Here is a 21,054-nt window from a genome sequence, read left to right as displayed (position 1 = left end):
GGAGTGAATGGGAAGGGTGGGTCCCGTTGGGAGTGAATGGGACGGGCTGGGTCCCATTTGGAGTGAATGGGAAGGGTGGGTCCTATTGGGAGTGAATGGGACGGGCTGGGTCCCATTAGGAGACAACAGGAAGGGCTGGGTCCCATTGTGAGTGAATGGGAAGGGTGGGTCCCATTGGGAGTGAGCACGAAGGGCTGGGTCCTATTAGGAGTGAACACGAAGGGCTGGGTCAAATTGGGAGTGAACACGAAGGGCTGGGTTCCATTGGGAGGGAACACGAAGGGCTGGGTCCCATTGGGAGGGAACGGGAATGGGTAGGTCACATTGGGAGTGAACGGGAAGGGCTGGGTCACAATGGGAGTGAACAGGAAGGGTTGGGTTCCATTGGGAGTGAAAGGGAAGGGTGGGTCCCATTGGGAGTGAATGGGACGGGCTGGGTCCCATTGGGAGTGAATGGGACGGGCTGGATCCCATTGGGAGTGAATGGGAAAGGTGGGTCCCTTTGGGAGTGAACACGAAGGGTGGGTCCCATTGGGACTGAATGGGACGGGCTGGATCCCATTGGGAGTGAATGGGACGGGCTGGGTCCCATTAGGAGACAACAGGAAGGGCTGGATCACATTGGGAGCGAACGGGAATGGGTAGGTCACATTGGGAGTGAACGGGAAGGGCTGGGTCACAGTGGGAGTGAACAGGAAGGGTTGGGTTCAATTGGGAGTGAACGTGAAGAGGTGGGTCACATTGGGAGCGACCGGGAATGGGTAGGTCACATTGGGAGCGAACGGGAAGGGGTGGGCACATTGGGAGTGAAAGGGAAAGAGTGGGATCCAGTTGGAATGTTCGGAAGACGGGAGAGAATGGGTGGGGGTGCGTCCCGTTAGGGATGCAAATGATAGCAGTGAATGGAAAGGGGTCGGTTTTACTGGGAGTGCGGACTGTGAGAATGAATGGGAAGGGGTGGATCCTTCTCGAGCAGACAGTGCTCGGACGATGGCAGCGAATAGGTAGCGGTGCATCCCGTTAGGATTGCGGGTGGTGGGAATGAATGAAAGAAGATGGCCTTTGATTGAGAGCGAGGCCTGTAAGAGTGGACGGGAAGGGAAGGCGACCCGTTAGGGGTAGTGACGGTGAGAGAGAACACATAGGATTGGGATCTCGTTTGTGCGACGGGACGGTGTGGATGAAGATTCACTCTGTGTCTGACCCCGGGAGTGTGTGATGGGACGGTGTGGAGGGAGATTCACTCTGTGTCAGACCCCGGGAGTGTGTGATGGGACGGTGTGGAGGGAGATTCACTCTGTGTCTGACCCCGGGAGTGTGTGATGTGACGGTGTGGAGGGAGATTCACTCTGTGCCTGACCCCGGGAGTGTGTGATGGGACGGTGTGGAGGGAGATTCACTCTGTGTCTGACCCCGGGCGTGTGTGATGGGACGGTGTGGAGGGAGATTCACTCTGTGTATGACCCCGGGAGTGTGTGATGGGACGGTGTGGAGGGAGATTCACTCTGTGTCTGACCCCGGGAGTGTGTGATGGGACGGTGTGGAGGGAGATTCACTCTGTGTCTGACCCCGGGAGTGTGTGATGGGACGGTGTGGAGGGAGATTCACTCTGTGTCTGACCCCGGGAGTATGTGATGGGACGGTGTGGAGGGAGATTCACTCTGTGTCTGACCGCTTGAGTGTGTGATGGGACGGTGTGGAGGGAGATTCACTCTGTGTCTGACCCCGGGAGTGTGTGATGGGACGGTCTGGAGGGGGATTCACTCTGTGTCTGACCCCGGGAGTGTGTGATGGGACGGTGTGGAGGGAGATTCACTCTGTGTCTGGCCCCGGGAGTGTGTGATGGGACGGTGAGGAGGGAGATTCACTCTATATTTGACCCCGGGAATGTCCGACCTTCGTCAGTTGAGACGCTACTGTGTCAGTGTGAGGTGCTCCGACCCACTGTTACAGTGCACAGGGTGCGGGGGGCAGCAGAAACCTCAAACAAACTCAAGTCCGACACCAAGGCAGGAAGTTACAGCGGTTTATTAATTTCATCATGATAAATGGAAATTAAACAGTATGTGAGCAGCTGACTTGCGGGAATAAATTAGCTGTTGTAACGATGTACTACATACAGAGCGAGAGACAACGACACGCAGTCGGTAAGTCTGTTCCAGACCAGTTTATTCAAACTTCACGGGGCTGGCATTTAATCTCTGGGTATTTGTGAGCCGGTGCGCCTGCGCAGAAAGAGGGTCGCCACACTGTTCCCAACTCACTCACAGTCACTCACAACTAACTGACCGGCGACAACGGGTGACCGGTAGATTAATCAGTCCCGTTTCTCACCGTCGCTCTGCATCGCGTAAGTGATACTTATAAAATCAGACTTCAGGGCGGTGTCCGGGTTATTGCTGAGGTATTTGTCAATTTAACATCATTGTATCGGCCGGACAGCCGAATGCACCGTCCTCGGCAACGGGAGCAAAAGGATTCTCTCCTGGGACACCGGTGTCCCAGACTGAGCCCCGGCCCCCCCGGGCTCCTCCTGTCCGGGTAATTCCCCGGGGTGTCACGCGGGAGAGTCTGGAACCCGCACATCCGGCGGAAGCTGCGCCGCTGGACAACGGGCGGAAATACGTCACTGCGGGAAAGCTTCCGATATCCCCGAGCTCGAGACCGGAGCCGGTTCCGTTAAAACCGTTGGGAATTACCCCCGGCGCGCGGCCATTAAAGGTAAGGGCGGGATTTAAAGGGGAGGGGGAGTTAAAGGGGAGGGGGGATTTAAAGGGGAGGGGGTGTTAAAGGGGAGGGGGTCGTTAAAGGCGCGGGCGGGGAATCGGCTCCATCACGCGGACGGGGATGTTCACACATTCAGATGTTCACAGTTCCACAGTCAGTCCGGATCTGACTCCCTGTAGAGGTCTCAGTTCCTTCTCCCCGGTCTCAGTGAACCGATTCCCCACCAGCCTGAAACAGATGGGAGAATAAAGATGAAATAAACAGATTACACAACAGTGTCAGTAACAGGGGACCGGGGTTAATGTTTCAACAACACTCACAGACAAATATCACCAGAAAACCCGCGGATCCGCTGACATTTTATCACATTGGATATTAACCCAAACACTCACCCGATCCGCTCCAGACTCGGGAGTGTCAGTATGAGGCGGCGGAGAGCGGGGACAGATCGGTCTGTCAGCGAATTTGATCTCAGGTCCAGCTCCGTCAGTGATTTGTTTGTACTGAGAGCGGAGACAAGATCCTCGGCCCCAGAATCTGTGAGACCGACACTCTCCAGCCTGTAGATGAGAGAGAGTGAGGGTGAAGGGTACAGAGAGACAAGAGACGGTACAGATCCTCAGTGTTTATCAGTAACACAATTACTGATCTCATTATTGTTCAGTATCGGACACCCAGTGATTGTAAACACAATCTCCCACAGTCTGGTACTTACCACAGTTTCTGCATTTTACACTCCGGGTTCCTCAGAGCCCCAGACACCAGTTTCACTCCTGAATCTCCCAGTTCATTATAACTCAGGTTCAGCTCCGTCAGTGATGGTTTTGTACTGAGAGCGGAGGCGAGATCCGCGGCCCCAGAATCTGTGAGACCGACACATTTCAGCCTGGAAATGAGAGAGAGTGAGGTGAAGGAAACAGAGAGATAGGAGATGTTACAAATCCCCTGTGTTTATCAGTAACACAATTACTGATCACATTAATGTTCAGTGTCAGACACCCAGTGACTGTAAACACACTCTCCCACAGTCTGGTACTTACTCCAGTTTCTGTATTTTACACTCCGGGTTCCTGAGAGCCGCAACCAACAGTTTCACTCCTGAATCTCCTAATTTATTATAACTCAGGTCCAGCTCCGTCAGTGTTGGGTTTGTACTGAGAGAGGAAGCGAGATCCTCTGCCCCAGAATCTGTGAGACAGACACCACTCATCCTGGAGATGAGAGAGAGTGAGGGTGAAGGATACAGAGAGACAGAAGACGGTACAGATCCCCAGTGTTTATCAGTAACGCAATTATTGATTACATTAATGTTCAGTGTCAGACACTCAGTGACTGTAAACACAATCTCCCACAGTCTGGTACTTACACCAGTTTCTGTATTTTACACTCTGGGTTCCTGAGAGCCGCAGACACCAATTTCATTCTTGAATCTCGCAGTTTATTATCACTCAGGTCCAGCTCCGTCAGTGATCGGTTTGTACTGAGAGCAGAGGCGAAATCCTCCGTCCCAGAATCTGTTAGACCGACATTGTTCAGCCTGGAGATGAGAGAGAGTGAGGGTGAAGGACACAGAGAGACAGGAGACGGTACAGATCCCCAGTGATAATCAGTAACACTATTACTGATCACATTAATGTTCAGTGTCAGACACCCAGTGACTGTAAACACAATCTCCCACAGTCTGGTACTTACCACAGTTTCTGTATTTTACACTCCGGGTTCCCCAGAGCCGAAAACACCAGTTTCACTCCTGAATCTCCCAGTTCATTCTCCCCAAGTCTAAACACAAAGAGACAACTTGATGAAGAAAGTGATACAAACCGAGGGTCTGAGGGAATTTCTTTCACGCGGATATTTCAGGAAACATTAAACCCTTCCGTAAATCACTGATTGGATTTCCCATCACTGTCAAAGTCTCTCACTGCCCAGCTCCAGGGTATTCACCCAATGTCAATAATTTAGTCTGTTGCTGTGACCCTGTGAACCCCACATATTCCGTCTCATTCACCATTGGCAAGAAAAGTGAAGTGGGATGGGGAACTGAGTTCCCTCAGGTCGAAGGGGGATAGAAAAGAGAGATCCTACGGGAGAAATGGAACGGGAAGGAGAGATCCGACAGGAGGAAGGTGATGGAGAAGAGAGATCCAACAGGAGGAAAGGGATGGGGAAGAGAGTTCCTACAGGAGGAACGGGGATGGGGAAGTGAGATCCTACAGGAGGAAGGTGGATGGGGAAATATGATCGCTTGGGAGGAAGAGGGATTGGTAAAGGAGATCCTTCACGAGGAAGGGGATGGGGAAGGAGAGATCTCACAGGAGGAAGGCGGATGGGGAAGGGAGATCCCACAGGAGGAAGGGGGATTGGGGAAGAGGTCCCATAGGAGGAAGGCGATGGGGAAGAGAGATCCCACAGGAGGAAGGGGCTGGGGAAGAGAAATCCCACAAAAGGAAGGGGGATGGGGAAGACAGTTCCCACAGGAGGAAGTGGGATGGGGAATTGAGTTCCCTCAGGTCGAAGGAGGATAGAAAAGAGAGATCCTACGGGAGAAATTGAATGGGAAGAGAGATCGCTCAGGAGGAAGGGAATGGGGAAGAGAGATCCCACGGGAGGAAGGGGATAGGGAAGAGAGATCCCACAGGAGGAAAGGGATGAGGAAGAGAGATCCCACAGGAGGAAGGGGATGGGGAAAAGGGTTCCTACAGGAGGAAGGGGATGGGGAAGAGAGATCCTACAGGAGGAAGGTGGATGGGGAAAAATGATCGCTTGGGAGGAAGGGGGATGGGTGAAGTAGATCCTTCACGAGGAAGGGGATGGGGAAGAGAGATCCCACAGGCGGAAACGGAGGGGGAAAATTGTTCCTACTGGAGGAAGGGGGATGGGGAAGAGAGACCCACAGGAGGAAGGGGGATGGGGAAAAGAGTTCCTACAGGTGGAAGGGGGATGGGGAAGAGAGATCCTAAAGGAGGATGGGGGATGGGGAAAAATGATCGCTTGGGAAGGAGGGGGATGGGTAAAGGAGATTCCACACGAGGAAGGGGGATGGGTGAAGTAGATCCTTCACGAGGAAGGGGATGGGGAAGAGAGATCCCACAGGCGGAAACGGAGGGGGAAAATTGTTCCTACTGGAGGAAGGGGGATGGGGAAGAGAGACCCACAGGAGGAAGGGGGATGGGGAAAAGAGTTCCTACAGGTGGAAGGGGGATGGGGAAGAGAGATCCTAAAGGAGGATGGGGGATGGGGAAAAATGATCGCTTGGGAAGGAGGGGGATGGGTAAAGGAGATTCCACACGAGGAAGGGGATGGGGAAGAGATATCCCACAGGAGGAAGGGGGATGGGGAAGCGAGATCCCACACGAGGAAGGGGATGGGTTATCGAGATCCCAGAGGAGGAAGGGGATGGGGATGAGAGATCCCTCAGGAGGATGGGCATGTGAAAGAGAGATCCCACAGTAAGGGGGATAGGGAAAGTGATCCGACAGGAGGAAGGGGGATGGGGAAAAGAGATCCCACAGGAGGAAGTGGTATGGGGAAGAGAGATCTAGAAGTACGAAGCTGAATCAGGAAGAGAGGTACCACAGGAGGAAGGTGAATGGGGAAGAGAGATCCCACAGGAGGAAGCGTGATGTGGAAAAGTGATCCCGCATTAGGAAATTTGGATGGGGAAAAGAGATACCACAGTTATGGCGGGATTGGGAAGAGAGTTCCCACAGGTAGAAGGGGGATAGGAAAGAGAGATCCTGCAGGAGGAAGGGGGATGTGGAAATGAGATCCCATAGGAGGAAGGGGGACTGGGAAGACGGATCCCACAACAGGAAGGGGGATGGGGAAGAAACATCCCACAGGAGGGAGGGGATGCGGAAATGAGATCCCGCATGAAGAAGTGGGATGGGGAGAAGAGATTCCACAGGAGTTGGGGGATTTGGGACGAGAGATCCCACTCGAGGAAGGGGATAGGAAAGAGTGATCCTGCGGGAGAAATGGAATGGGAAGGAGAGATCCCACAGGAGGAAGGCGGATGGTGAATGGAGATCCAACAGGAGGAAGAGGGAATTGGAAGAGCGATCCCTCAGGAGGAAGGGGATGGGGAAGAGAGATCACACGGGAGGAAGGGAATAGGGAAGTGAGATCCCACAGGCGGAAGGGGATGGGGAAAAGAGTTCCTACAGGTGGAAGGGGATGGGGAAGAGAGATCCCACCGGAGGAAGGGAATAGGGTAGAGACATCCCACAGGTGGAGGGGGATGGGGAAAAGAGTTCATACAGGAGGAAGGTGGATGGGGGAAAATGATCGCATGGGAGGAAGGGGGATGGGTAAAGGAGATTTTTCACGAGGAAGGGGATGGGGAAGACAGTTCCCACAGGAGGAAGTGGGATGGGGAACTGAGTTCCCTCAGGTCAAAGGGGGATAGAAAAGAGAGATCCTACGGGAGAAATGGAACGGGAAGGAGGGATCCCACAGGAAGAAGGCGGATGGTGAATGGAGATCCGACAGGAGGAAGAGGGAATGGGAAGAGAGATCCCTCAGGAGGAAGGGGATAGGGTAGAGAGATCCCACAGCAGGAACGTGGGTGTGGAAGAGAAATCTGAGAAGAGGAAGGGTAATGGCTGAGAATTCCAACAGGAAAAGGGGGGATGGGGAAGAGTGATCGCACACGATGAAGCGGGTGGCATTTGCCACAATACATCTCAATCTGATTTACTGCAGTTTTACCCAAATCCGTTTACTTTGCAACAGCACAATAGAACAGTGTCACAGTTCTGAGTGAGAGATAAATCAAGTTACCTCAACTCCTGGCACTTGTGCAGCCCGGGTCCCAGCCGCTGGATTCCTTCACACTGAATGTGGCAGTACTCCAGGTTGAGATATTTTATTGTATCACAGAGTCCGATGGCATGAGACAGGACCGCGCAGTCAATAGGGGTCAGTGTCATTCCACTGAATGAAAGTGTTTTCAGAGATCCCAGTGCGTCCTGAGCCAGTCCACGATTCTGAGACTCAAACAGGTAGTGCAATGTGTTCAGGAGTCTCCTTCTACCAGTGTCACCCGTGTTTCTACTCTGGCGTTTAACCTCCTCCTTCACCCAGTCAATCACCCGGCAGGTTGTTTGATGAGGAAATGGACCCAGAAACTCCTCCAGGCCCCGAGCTGTCATTGGGTTGGAGAGACCCGCAACAAAACGGAGAAATACCTCAAATCGCCCATCTTTTGCCTTGTAGGCTTCATTGAGGAATTTCAGGATATCCTCGGGATGTACAGTCAGGAATTGTGCGACTGCAGCTACAAACTCTTGGATGGTGAGGTGTGGGAATGTGTACACCACGCTGTGGGCAGAATCCTCTCTCTCCAAAATCTCTATCAGGAACCCGGACAGGAACTGGGAAGGCTGCAGATTGAACTTGATCAAATCTCCGTCTGCAAACACAATCTTCTTCTCTGACACTCCTCTGTAGGCCATCTGACCAACCCTGAGTAACACATCACGGGGTATCTCAATCTCACGGCCATGATTTTTCAGGATATTGTAAATATAGTAGGAGTACAGTTGAGTGATGGTCTTGGGAACTCTGAGCGGGTCCCTGACTCTTTGTGTGAAGAAGGGGCCCAGTGCCAGAGCGAGGATCAAGCAGTAGGAGGGGTTGTAGCTCATGGTGTACAGGATCTCGTTCTCCTGCACGTGTTTGAAAACAGCTGCTGCCACAGTCTGATCTTCAAAATACCGGATGAAATATTCCTTCCGTTCCTCACCAACCAATCCCAGGATTTCAGCCCAGACACCGATCTTCGCCTCTTTCAATAAATGTAACACAGTGGGGCGGGTGGTCACCAACACTGAACACCCTGGGAGCAGCTTGCCCTGGATTAAACTGTACACAATGTCAGACACTTCACACCACCTCTCGGGATCTGGGCACTGGTGCTTGGGTTCTGTATCTCTCCGACTATCTGCAAAATTGATTCTGTGCTTGAATTCATCCAAACCATCGAATATAAACAGCAATCCCTCTGGATTCTTCCAGACCTCTCTCAGGATATTCCCAAAGTAAGGATACTGATCCAGAATCAGTTCCCTCAGGTTTATCCTGCAGTTAATAGAGTTTAAATCCCGGAATTTGAAACTGAAGACAAACTGGAATTGTCGGAATATTTTCCCCACGGCCCAGTCATAAACAATCTTTTGCAACATTGTTGTTTTCCCGATTCCTGGCACTCCGGCTACTGCTGCAGAACTCCCAGATTTGGATTTACTCCGGGAAAAACTGCTGTGGAATAACTGTGCAGTCTGTATTTTTTCTAACGCTCCACGGAAATGTTTCTCTCTGTAATCCTCGTGGTCTCTGCCTCTTGCCAGCAGCTCGTGTTCCACCAGTCTCCGATCTCGAAGAGTAGAAATGACCGTGAGCTTTGTGTATCGATCATCCAGCTGGAAAACCTTCACCTTCTCCCTCATCAGGATCGTGTTCACCTTAAGCGTTTCAGTTTGTGCCCGCAGAGTCTCCTTGTGTTTCTGTTGAACATCTTCATGGGAACAAAAACATATTCAAAATGTTAACTAGCTCAACTGACAAAGAACTTTATTACTACATTCCAATATTCAGTGTTTGAGATTACATGAATTAATTCAATGTTTCCAAGGATATTAGGACAGAAAGTAAATTTCTGTTCACAGACACAGGAACTAACAGCGATGATTGTCTCAGAAAAATGTCCAATCCTGATATTCTGACGCTAATTACTGATGAAGGTGAACGTTCCCCGGATATCCTATTGCAATCCTGACTGCAGTGCTGTTACATAATTTCACTATATTTAAACATTGTTTGCATCATTAACACACGGTGTTATTGCTGACCTGGTGTGGAAATATGAAGAGCAGGACCCTGTGCATTTTGGCAAAACTGCACTCTGGGGAGTAACAGGTGTCCACTGCAAACACCAATGGTATCAAAACAGGAAGAGCGTCAACATTTAGAGAAGGCAGGATAATGGGGTTGAGAGGAATTGCGGAGCAAATTCACTGAGCTGAATGGCTTAATTATCTTCCTAAGTCTGATGGTTTTATGGTGCATCTAGAGTATTGTGTTCACTTCTGATTGTCCAGCACTGGGGATGATTGGAGAGGGTGCAGAACAGGTTCACCAGGATGTTGCTTGGATTCGGTGGCATGTGAGGCAAGTAGAGCTTTGAGAAACTTGGATTGTTTATTCTGGAGTTTGAATAGAGATCTGCCTGATGTTTATAAGATTGAGAGATAAGATTTGGGGTCGAGAGCCTGTATTTTGCTTTCAACTTAGGATTGATGGCTCATACCAGAGGGCATTTGGTAAAGGTGAAATGGGGTAAATTTAGAGTACATGTGGGCAGATTTTTCACAGGGTTGTGTGTGCCTGGAATTTACAGCCTGGGTCGTGTTGGAGGCAACTATGTCATAGATGCTCCAAGAGATACGTGAATGTGCAGGAAATGCGAGGGTATGGTCAGTAGCATAAGAGAGGATAACAAAGTGTTTCTTTTGTTCTTTCCCAGATATATAAAGAGTAAAAAAAGTAGAGGGTTGATATCGAACCGCTGGAAAATGAAGTTGTAGATTTAGTAATGGGTGCAAAAGGAAATGTCAGACATACTCTGTGGAAGTCACTAGCAGAATTCCAAATTGTAAAGAGCATCAGCGGACAGAATTGAGTGCAGCTGCTATTACGAAGGAGAAGGTGCTTCGGAATCTGAAAGGTCTGAAGAGAGAAAGGTCACCTGGACTGGGTCATACAGTGTATCAGGAGCCTGTCTGGGGTTTGTGGGGATACCCAGAGCGTTAGGACCCGGAGTGGAGGGTTCAGCAGACACAAGGACTGGTTTAATACATTCACAGCTGGAACAGCTGGAAAAATACACTTTACAATGTTCAGGCTGCAACGAGAGATGATCTGAATTGTAACCTGAAACCAGAGATCGGCGAATGATTGATGGTGGATTTTCATTCCCAGAATCCGCCAAGTCACAGTCTAACATTTGAGATGTGGTTTGAACAGAACATTTCATCACTCACCTGTCAGTTCAGTGGGTAACTGAGACAACCCTTGTGCGATGTTTATGTATTCCTCTGGGTAAGGACCTGTTTAAATAAAAAAAAGAGTTCATGAAAACAGAACTAAAATAATTACAACTATTTAGTTCAATGTGCCTTTGTGTTGAGTGCGTGTTTTTAACATACCGAGCTCCTGTATCTCCCTCAGTATCCTGTCCAACTTCGGTAACTCAGTCCTCCACATCACAAAGGATTCCCACATCGCCCTCCGGACAAGGGAGCCTTTGCCATTCACCAAACTGAGGAAGAGTCTGGAACTCTCTGTCCGGTTTCCCTTCTCTGTCAGTTCAGTGACTTTCTATAAAAGCAAACAATTAATTTATTGTGGAATAGATGGACAGACATGGCGAATCTCATAGTTTAATATTCATCCTTGATTAATGAGCTGAGGTGAATTTGACCGACGGTCCTAATAAGATGCAAAATTAATTTTAGACTGAATGCCTGTTCAACAGTCCAGATATGCAGCCCTTGCACTTATGTCATACAACGATATGACTATTACAGCACAGTAACACAGTCCGTGCCGAGCGCTTACTCTCACCTAGTCCCACCTACCTGCACTCAGCCCATAACCCTCCATTCCTTTCCTGTCCATATACATATCCATTTTTAAATGACAATATTGAACCTGTCTTTGCCACTTCTACTGTAAGCTTATTCCACACAGTTACCACTCTCTGAGTAAAGACGTTCCCCCTCGTGTTACCCCTAAACTTTTGCACCCAACTCTCAACTCATGTCCTCTTGTTTGAATCTCCCCTACTCTCAATGGAAAAAAGCCTATCCACCTCAACTCTATCTATCCCCCTCATAATTTTAAATGCCTCTATCAAGTTCCCCACTCAAACTTCAACGCTCTAAAGAATAAAGAATTAACTTGTTCAACCTTTCTCTGTACTTAGGTGCTGAGACCCAAGTGACATTCTGGTAAATCTGCTCTGTACTCTCTGTATTTTGTTGACATCTTTCCAATAATTCGGTGACCAGAACTGTACACAATACTCCAAATTTGGGTTTACCAATGCCTTGCACAATTTTAACTTTACTTCCCAACTTCTATACTCAATGCTCTGATTTTTTAAAGGCCAGCATACCAAAAGCTTTCTTCATCAACCTATCCACATGAGATTCCACCTTCAGGGAACTATGCACTATTATTCCAAGATCACTCTGCTATACTGCATTCCTCAATGCCCTACCATTTACCGTACATGTCCTATTTTGATTAGTCCTACCAAAAAGTAGCTCCTAACACTTATCAGCATTAAACTCCATTTGCTATCTTTCAGCCCACTCTTCTAACTGGCCTAAATCTCTCTGTAAGATTTGAAAACCTACTTCATTATCCACAGCGCCACCTATCTTAGTATCCTCTGCATACTTAGTAATCCAATGTGCCAGCCCATCATCCGGATCATTAATGGATATGACAAACAACATTGGACCCAGGACAGGTCCCTGAGGCACACCACTAGTCACCGGCCTCCAACATGACATACAATTATCCACCACTACTCTCTGGCATCTCCCATCCAGCCACTGTAGAATCCATTTTACTACTTCAATATTAATACCTAACAATTGAACCTTCCTAACTAACCTTCCGTGCGGAACCTTGTCAAAGGTCTTACTGAGGTCCGGTACACTGAAAAATACAGCAGGTGTGAGAGGAGAAGGTGACTCTGAACCTGCAGTTCCCAGTGCTCTCCACCTGAACAGCTGAAACAGATCTACTGAAGACAAAGGTCTGACTGAGGTCCGGTACACTGATAAATACAGCAGGTGTGAGAGGAGAAGGTGACTCTGAATCTGCAGTTCCCAGTGCTCCCCACCTGAACAGCTGAAACAGATCTACTGAATACAAAGGTCTGAATGAGGTCCGGTACACTGATAAATACAGCAGGTGTGAGAGGAGAAGGTGACTCTGAATCTGCAGTTCCCAGTGCTCCCCACCTGAACAGCTGAAACAGATCTACTGAAGACAAAGGTCTGACTGAGGTCCGGTACACTGATAAATACAGCAGGTGTGAGAGGAGAAGGTGACTCTGAACCTACAGTTCCCAGTGCTCCCCACCTGAACAGCTGAAACAGATCTACTGAAGACAATTCAGAGATCAAAGTCTTTAATGCCAGGTAGAACTCCTAGCAAGTACAGGAGATTAATATTGATCACTATTCCCTTTGATACCAGAAGTTCAGTGACAATACTCTAAATACACTCACCTCATTTTCTTCTCTACTGAAATGTCCCTCCTTTGTCAACATCCAACCGAGTCGTTCTACTTTCTCTTCAATTGCATGTTTCAGTCTCTCCCTGTAGAACTTTGTCAGTTGGTACAGTCGATACTCGCCCCCCTCTGCCAGGAGGTCGGAGATTGTAAACTCTGGCTCTGCGAATATAAAATGGGAATGTTGTCACAAACTCAAATATCGCTTGTCTCCACTGCTTCACCAAACTCAACAAACCAGTCATCTCTTGAACCTCAATGTTTACCTGCTTTCAGCTGGAAACACGTATTTTGCCCTAATCTCCAACACTGGCCTTAAAAAACCGACCCATCAATGCGCTGTGCTAGACGTTCCCAGAAGGAACCCATTCACCAGAAACCTGTCTCTCCCACGGTCCCTCCCACTCACCGATTTCAGTTTAAAATGGGCAATATATGTTGGGACTGTCAATGATAGTCGCTTCCCAGAGATACTCTCTCTATCCTGGCGAATACATTTCCCAGAACTCATATCCTGGAAATACTCTCTTATCCGGAGAGCTGCATTTCCTCCGATACACATCCTGGAAATCCTCATAGCAGGTAGGACATTTCCTGTAGTGCGGTAACCGGTGCCACACTACACCGCATGCACCACGCCCACACTTTCCCCTCTCTGACCAACCCTCCAACAAGGAATCACATTTACCCACTTCCCACGTCATTCTGCGAACACATCACCCTCATGCTTCACTCACCCACTCCCTGTTGGGCACTTGACAATTCCGTGTTTAATGAGTTTCCGAGCTGACAGGCAGTCGCCTCACTTGTGCTGGTTTCAGGGCCCTGCTCAGTGTCTCTGACGTCACTGTCTCTGGGCTGAATTTGCTCTTCCTCCTCTGCGGCCGGACCGCATTCCATTGGGACATTGCTCTCAATCTGACCCTGCTTTGGAACCTTGCTTCCCGTGTCCCGATCATCTTCCCTCGATGAGCTGCCTGGTAAGAGCCTCTTGTGTACTTTCTGTACCGGATTTAATTTCCCACCTGCAGTAAATAATGAATTGCAGGTTTAGAGTGATTTATGCTCGAACAAGGATTCACAACGGGTGTCTGCAATGGAGCCGGGACTCCGGCTGACCGGATTTGGAGAGGGACTGTGCTGGTGAATGTAAACCACCCTTCATGTTAGGTCACCATCCCGATAAACCAGTGAGTGGACACATCCACTCCCAGAAAAAGAAATGGATAAACACAGTAATACTGATCACCGACTACGCATTAGCTGAACACACCAATAATCAGCGGTTATTAATGGATCGGCATCAGGTGATACCGGGAATTATCACTGGGATTATCTCCCACAAACATAAATCTCCCTGGATCACAAACTGTCCAGTCACCTGTGTCACTCACAGATAAGCCACTGGATTACTCGTGGTCCGATCCTCCAGATTGAACGTTCTCTGGTTGCTTTGTCACACACTGTCTTGTCCCCTGTGTCAAAGACTGACCACTGCCTTGAGATGGACAACGTCCAGTCCCCTGGGTTACAGATTGAACATAACCTTGAAGCCCATGATGCTGGTCCCCTGGGTCCCATCCCGTCTCCTGGATAATAATTGTCATGTAGTAGCTATACAAGTCATTGGCAAAGGGAGAGTCTTGCGTACATTTCTAGCAGCTAAAAGGCTCGCTGAGAGAGCTTTACAGTTGCTAATCTACAGGATGGACGTGATTCAGCTTGAAGAAGTGTCGAGGATATTGACAAGTCCGTTACCGGATGGGGTTGTTTGTTATATGGTTCGGCTGGGACAGTTTGCCCCGGAACACGGGAGCTTGAAGGGTAAACTTGCACACGTAAAACAGAATCTGAATCAGGTTTATTATCACCGGCATGTGACATGAAATGTGTTAACTTAGCAGCATTATTTCAATACAGTACGTAATCTAGCGGGAAAAATAATAATGAATAAAAATGAGAAAGATAATAATAATAATAATAATAATAATACATAAAGTAAACCAATTACGTGTATTGAATAAATTAAAGAAACGTGCAAAAATAAATGAAGTAGTGTCCAAAGATTCAGTGTCCATTTAGGAATGGAATGGCAGAGAGGACGAATCTGTTCCTGAATCGCTGAGTGTGTGCCTTCAGGCTTCTGTACCTCCTCCCTGATGGTAACAGTGAGAAAAGGGCATGCCCTAGGTGCTGGACGTCCTTAATAATGGACGCTGCCTTTCTGAGACACCGCTCCCTGAATATTTACAACTTCCGGCAGCTTCTCTCGGTCCTGTGCAGTAGCCCCTCCATACCAGACAGTGACAGACCGATGCAGACCACAAATGAAGTGTCTCCTGATCCTCAGCCATTTCCAAGGCTGGCAATGTTCTCGGCTCGGCTACAGAAAACTGAGTTCGGAAAACTCCCCTCATCTACTTTGCGCAGCGAGGGGGGAGTTGAGAGCTGCCCTGACAAAACATGAAATGTTGTAATATCGCACAATCTCTGAAATCCCAGAAATGCTCTTGTCACCTGTCTCTGAATTTTATAAATGAATGTTGAAGATGTCTTTCACCTCTAAACAGGCCCTGATGTGCAAAAAAGCCCTGAACGTAGACTTTTACATAACAAACAGCACCGCTGTCACATTCCTGTTCGTGTTTCACTCTCAACCTGCTGATTCAGGGTCTCCGGCTCCTTTCACTCAGGTGAAGCTTTGCCTGGTGAGCGGAGTCATTCGACCATTACTGGTGTCAGGTCCCTGCGCTGGAACTGTTGGACCGATCGATTATACAAAGTCATTTTACCAGTGGGATCAATGGCACTGCTTGGTTAAACTTTTTCTCTGCCCTGTTAGCGCCTGTGTAAGCTTCTTCATCTGAACTATTGTGCACCAACAGGGCAGGTTTAGTTATAAAGATCCAGGTGAACATACCTGTAGCCATTCTGATTCTGACTGACGGTTTTTGATTGTCGTCGTCTTGTTTACACTCTGATCCCGGTGCTGGACAGCCCCACCTGCTGGTGATGACCTGAATTACACACAACAAGCAGACAGTGAGTCAGAGAGAGTTGGATTACTTTGCAAATGTGACAGTACAGCCATTCTCTGTATCAGAGCCGCAGTTCGCATCAACTCCCAAACCATGTCTGTATGTCTGTCCAGTGATATCTAGAGCATTCTTCTGATAGAGGCACGGAGCAACAGAGCACAAATACGGACCCTACAGCCCATCGAGACGTTTTCCTCCTGGCCTCTTCCTTCCATCTTCACATCCCAATTGCTTCTGGAATTATACGATTGTGTCTGACTCATCCACTTCCTCTGGCAGTTCCCGCCACATAATCACCAGCCTCTGCATGAAACCGTTGCTGCTCGGGTTGGTTTTGGAATCTATTTACCATCCTCTGCCCATTTAGATCCCCTATAAGCGACCATAACATTCACCGTGAGTACCATCTACTAATTGTCTGTCATCGGCGAAATTTCTGGTCAAGCCTTGTGCACATGCATTGTAATCATTGCTATCAAATAACGAAAATCAAATGTCCCAACTTGTAGCCTTGCGGGACACGACTAGGTACCCGCCTCCACTCTGAGGAGAAACCTTCATCCACCACTCTTTGCTTGCTAGCTTCAAGGCAACTTTTGAACCCAACTAGCTTTGTCTCTGTACCGCATGGGACGTTATCTTCCAGACCAAGCTGTCATGAGGCAGCTTGCCAATGTACAATACCCACTCCCCAACCCTCATTGACAATCATCTTCAAAAATCTTAAAAAAGTATTGTTGAACACAACTTCCCATGCACAATGCCATGGTGACTCATGATCAGTCTTTGTTGAACTCTGTAGATATTCTGTGTGTGACTGGTCCATATTGTGGAAAATTGTCTCCGGCACCTCACTTTTTTTGCTTATTTCGGATTACCAGGCAAGGTTGTCCTCTTAGTCCATTATTATTTGATATTGAGCTGGAACCTTTGGCAATTGCTATTAGAGAATCGCCTAACATTTTTGGCATTACTCGCGGGATGGATATCCGTAAGTTATCTTAATATGCAGACAACTTGTTATTATACATTTCTGATCCTGAGAAATCCATTACTGCAGTTATATCATTGTTGGCTCAGTTTAGTAATTTTTCCGGGTATAAACTGAATTTTAATAAGAGTGAATTGTTCCCCCTAAATAGGCAGGTTCCTTTTTACAGAAATTTGCCGTTTAAATTAGTTACTGTTTATTTTATATACTTAGGGATTAAAATTACAAAAAAAAGCATTTATTTAAGGTTATTTTTTTACCCTTAATTGATCACATTAAATATTTGTTTACTAAATGCTCACCATTGTCTTTATCATTGATAAGTCGGATTAATGCTATTAAGGTGATTTTTCACCTATGTTCTTATATATATTTCAAGCGGTACCAATTTTTATTCCGCAATCTTTTTTTGACAATGTTCATTGAAAAAATTTTCATATATTTCTGGCCGAATAAAAATTCTAGGTTAGGTAAAATACATTTACAAAAGTTAAAAACGGACGGTGGATTGGCATTGCCAAATTTTAGATTTTATTGCTTGGCAATTAATATCCCATATTTGATATACTGGTCAGCGACAGTTCGCCTGTTGAAAGTCCGATAGTCCGCACACATGCGTACCCTTCTCATCTTATTCCGGGCCACTACTATTCGGGACGCATACGGGGCTTCGGGACTCAGTGATAATTCCAGTTTCCTTCAACGTACACAAGTGCTGCTGCAAGTCTTCCACATCTGTTGGGGCAAGTCGCCGTGACCTCTCTCTGATCAGTGTGTCCTCAGTCACTCGGATGATATGGCGAGTGCTCTTGGAGCAACCCACATCAAATTCGCCAAGAGAAAAAAACATCTTTCAGCTTCAACATCTTCTCCACCAGCCTGCGTTTCTGCTCCGGTGACACAGGAGAATCCCCAAAATTAAAGGCCTCAGTGGTAAGCTTTCCTCTGCTTTCCAATCCTTCCCCTCTAGTGGGCTTCACAGGGGCGCTAGACATTACCGTCACCGGGAACAAATGCGCCAGCGGGATCCCTCTCTTAAAGGTGATTTCTCCTGCCGTAGTGTTCCTGACACTCACGGCCATCCGCCTCGCAGGTACCACCGCTGGCCTCTGCACTTCGGGCCTCACCAGCACCCCCGCCGGAAATCGTGTCTCCCCCTCGAGATCGTGCGGGGCGTCTACTAACAGGGCTTCGCCCGCCGGCACTCCGGGGAATCTGGGGGTCCCCATCACTAGTGCCACCTCCCCTGGCCGTATCACTTTAGACCTCCCTTGCGTACACCACACCGACACTCGTTTGCACTCAGGATCCAGCTCGAAACACAGCTCGAAACACTGGGTGTACCGAAAGGGTCTCCAGCGCCTTCTCCTTACAGGCTCTCAGGAGCCATTCACAAGAGGGGAGTTAGTCCCCAGCAGAAGGGCAGAGCGACACCTGTTCCAACCGGGTCCGGACAAACCAACACCGGCGTCTCAATGGCTTCAGACACTCCCACATCGCCCTCGGAGAATTCCAATCTCACTGACAGGTACACATCGCACGGATAATCACTGTCTCTTACACACGAAATCACCAGTGCCTCAAATGGGGTTACTGACAAGTGCTTTAGATATTTGTTTTAGAACGGCCGGTGCAATAAGGTAACCTGACATCCTGTGTCGAGGATGGCTTTTGCGTAAACTCCCTCTATCGGTAGGCCCACGCTTGGGCTTTCGGTGGTCCCCTGGCTGATTTCTAGCAATGTGTTCCTCCAGAGACCCCAGTCCGTTCCCTCATTGAGTCTGTCCTAAGTTTCCCGAATCCTCTCCGTTCTTATTCGCCCGGGGGCTTGCCCACCTCGGGACGTCTTGACTCTCACAATCCCTCCAAAAGTGTCCCCCTTCCCCACAGCTGTAGCACACCCCCGACTGTTCATGTTCCCGCCGGAAATGCGCCTCTTTCCCACAGTTAAAGCACACGCTACCAGCCGCCCCTCCTCTCCCGGGACGCCCACCACTACCAGCCCACTGCGCTGGTCGTCCCCCGAAGGTTTACTCTCCCTGTCCATCCCCTCAAACAGGGGGGTCCCTACTCCCCTGGGACCCCTTGGGTTTCTCGGACCTCAAACCGGCCAGCACTTCCTGCACCGTTGAGGATCGCCCCCGGTGGCACGACCCCTTTTACGGCCCAACGCGCTCTCTTCCAACCTGTACTACAGTAAACAATGTTACAGTAACTCTGGAGTTCGACATTTACTATCTGATCTTTACTGTCAATATACCACGCAGAAATCGGCCACTCAGCCCATCCAGCCTTCTGCCCCGTACAATAAAATCATGTGTTTCGCTGCGTAATGCCGCCTGCCGCCTGTCTCTTTCTGAAACCGGTCATCCCTCACCCCCACCAACCCCTTTTCCCACCACCGCCTCCACCCCCCTCCCGCTGTTTACTGTGTGCCGTGGCCTTGAACAGAATCAAAATCTTTGCTTCTACAGGTTGTCGAGCGGATCAGTTGGAAGCACCCACAATAAACACAGTCTCAAAGGAAAAGATAACATGCATTCATCTGAAATGACAAGCTTTGGAAACGGGAAACGTGTTGTCCAAACAGATTTTTCACACGCTTGCTTTGAAATCGGAACCCTTGGTTTCAGATCAGTTTTTAATCATGGCATAAGCTGTGAAAAATCTCAGTAATGCTGACAAATAAGTGTAGGATCACAAATCATATCGCCGCCGGAAGGGGGTTAAAATGGAGCGAATGAGTTATTGATCACCGATGCAAAACACAGATCATGGATCGATTTGAAATAAAGATCGGAAACAAATATCAGAAGCTGAATTATTCTCACCTGAATTCGCTAAGAATATTCAGTCTCCGTGTGGATATATTTTCAAGTCGTTTTCTTCCAGCTTCATAGCAGACAATCGGCCGAGGAGCCGGTGCTGCTGTTCTGTGAGACTCACAGCGCGACTTTCTGTGTGCAAGCTGCTGCCCGTCCGCAGGACGGATTCCGACACGCAGACATTCCTCGGATCAGGCAGCGGCGTTTCTGCTGCAAACAAATCCAAACGGTTCAACATTCCTCCCCTCCCTTCAACTGTCAGCAAAGCAGGCTTAATGTTGTAGTCAAATCTTACTGTTCCAGGGGGATATCAATAAAACGAGGTGACAGAGGAAAGAAAGTTCCCCAGTGTCAGCAATCTGAATGCCGACTTGTCACAATCGCTATCAGACTTTGTGAGTTTCCAGTATTCTAATTCATCTCAACACCAAATCAGCTGTGGTTTTAATATCTTTCTTTCTAAGAAAAATAAAAATAATAGAATTAGCCGATCTGCCGCATTCTTAACTGAGACAATCCAAACAGTAAAATCTCAATGTTTTCTCTGTTGTTTTGAGTAGTTAGTTTTAGTGTGTGTGTGCGTGTGTGTGTGTGTGTGTGTGTTTGAGTGAGTGTATGTGTGTGTGTGTGTGTGTGAGTCTGTGTGTATGTGTGTGTGTGTGTGTGTGTGACTGTATGTGTGTGTGTGTGAGTGTGTGTGTCTGTATGTGTGTGTGTGTGTGAGTCTGTGAGTGTGTGTGTCTGTGTGTGTGTGTGAGAGTGTATGTGTGTGTGTGTGTGTGTGTGTGTGTGTGTGTGTGTGTGTGTGAATGTGTGTGTGTGTGTGACGGAGAGAGAGAGAGATAGAGATGAGAGGGAGAGGGAGGGAGAGAGAGATCAGAGATCAGAGACGGAACCCAGCCCCGTGGGACATGTCGGATATCACTGTCGGTGTGAAACGTTCTACAGTACTGACTCAGTAGAAACCAACAGGACAATGTTTTGATTGAAGGTAATGACGTCGCTTCTCCTAATCCGTTTGGTCAGTAATTAATTCGTTAACTTGAACATTTCAGAGCTCCTTCCTCCCATTGAATTCCCTCCCGGTCCGAACCCCGCTGTGAACGCTCCCTGGTTCTCAGGAATTGGAGACAACACTTACTGCGATGTTGAAACCGGACG

General features: G+C 48.5%; 1 protein-coding gene across 1 annotated transcript; it reads right to left on the bottom strand.

The window, feature by feature from the left end:
- Positions 1 to 2,444: 2,444 nt before the first annotated feature.
- On the bottom strand, positions 2,445 to 20,131 carry LOC140719881 (NACHT, LRR and PYD domains-containing protein 3-like). The gene is made up of 13 exons (XM_073034807.1): positions 20,015 to 20,131; positions 15,960 to 16,056; positions 13,777 to 14,064; positions 13,035 to 13,201; positions 10,935 to 11,106; positions 10,770 to 10,835; positions 7,510 to 9,244; positions 4,420 to 4,506; positions 4,094 to 4,264; positions 3,768 to 3,938; positions 3,443 to 3,613; positions 3,120 to 3,287; positions 2,445 to 2,955 (listed from the first exon to the last, which is right to left on the bottom strand). The coding sequence occupies exons 1-13, from the start codon at positions 20,129 to 20,131 to the stop codon at positions 2,868 to 2,870; spliced, it is 3,498 nt and encodes a 1,165-aa protein (XP_072890908.1). The 3' UTR covers positions 2,445 to 2,867.
- Between the last annotated feature and the right edge of the window lie 923 nt (positions 20,132 to 21,054).

The sequence above is a fragment of the Hemitrygon akajei genome, unplaced genomic scaffold, assembly GCF_048418815.1.
Source record: "Hemitrygon akajei unplaced genomic scaffold, sHemAka1.3 Scf000033, whole genome shotgun sequence".
Classification (NCBI taxonomy): domain Eukaryota; kingdom Metazoa; phylum Chordata; class Chondrichthyes; order Myliobatiformes; family Dasyatidae; genus Hemitrygon; species Hemitrygon akajei.
Note: the sequence above shows the minus strand (reverse complement) of the source record. Positions and strands in the feature narration are given on the sequence as shown.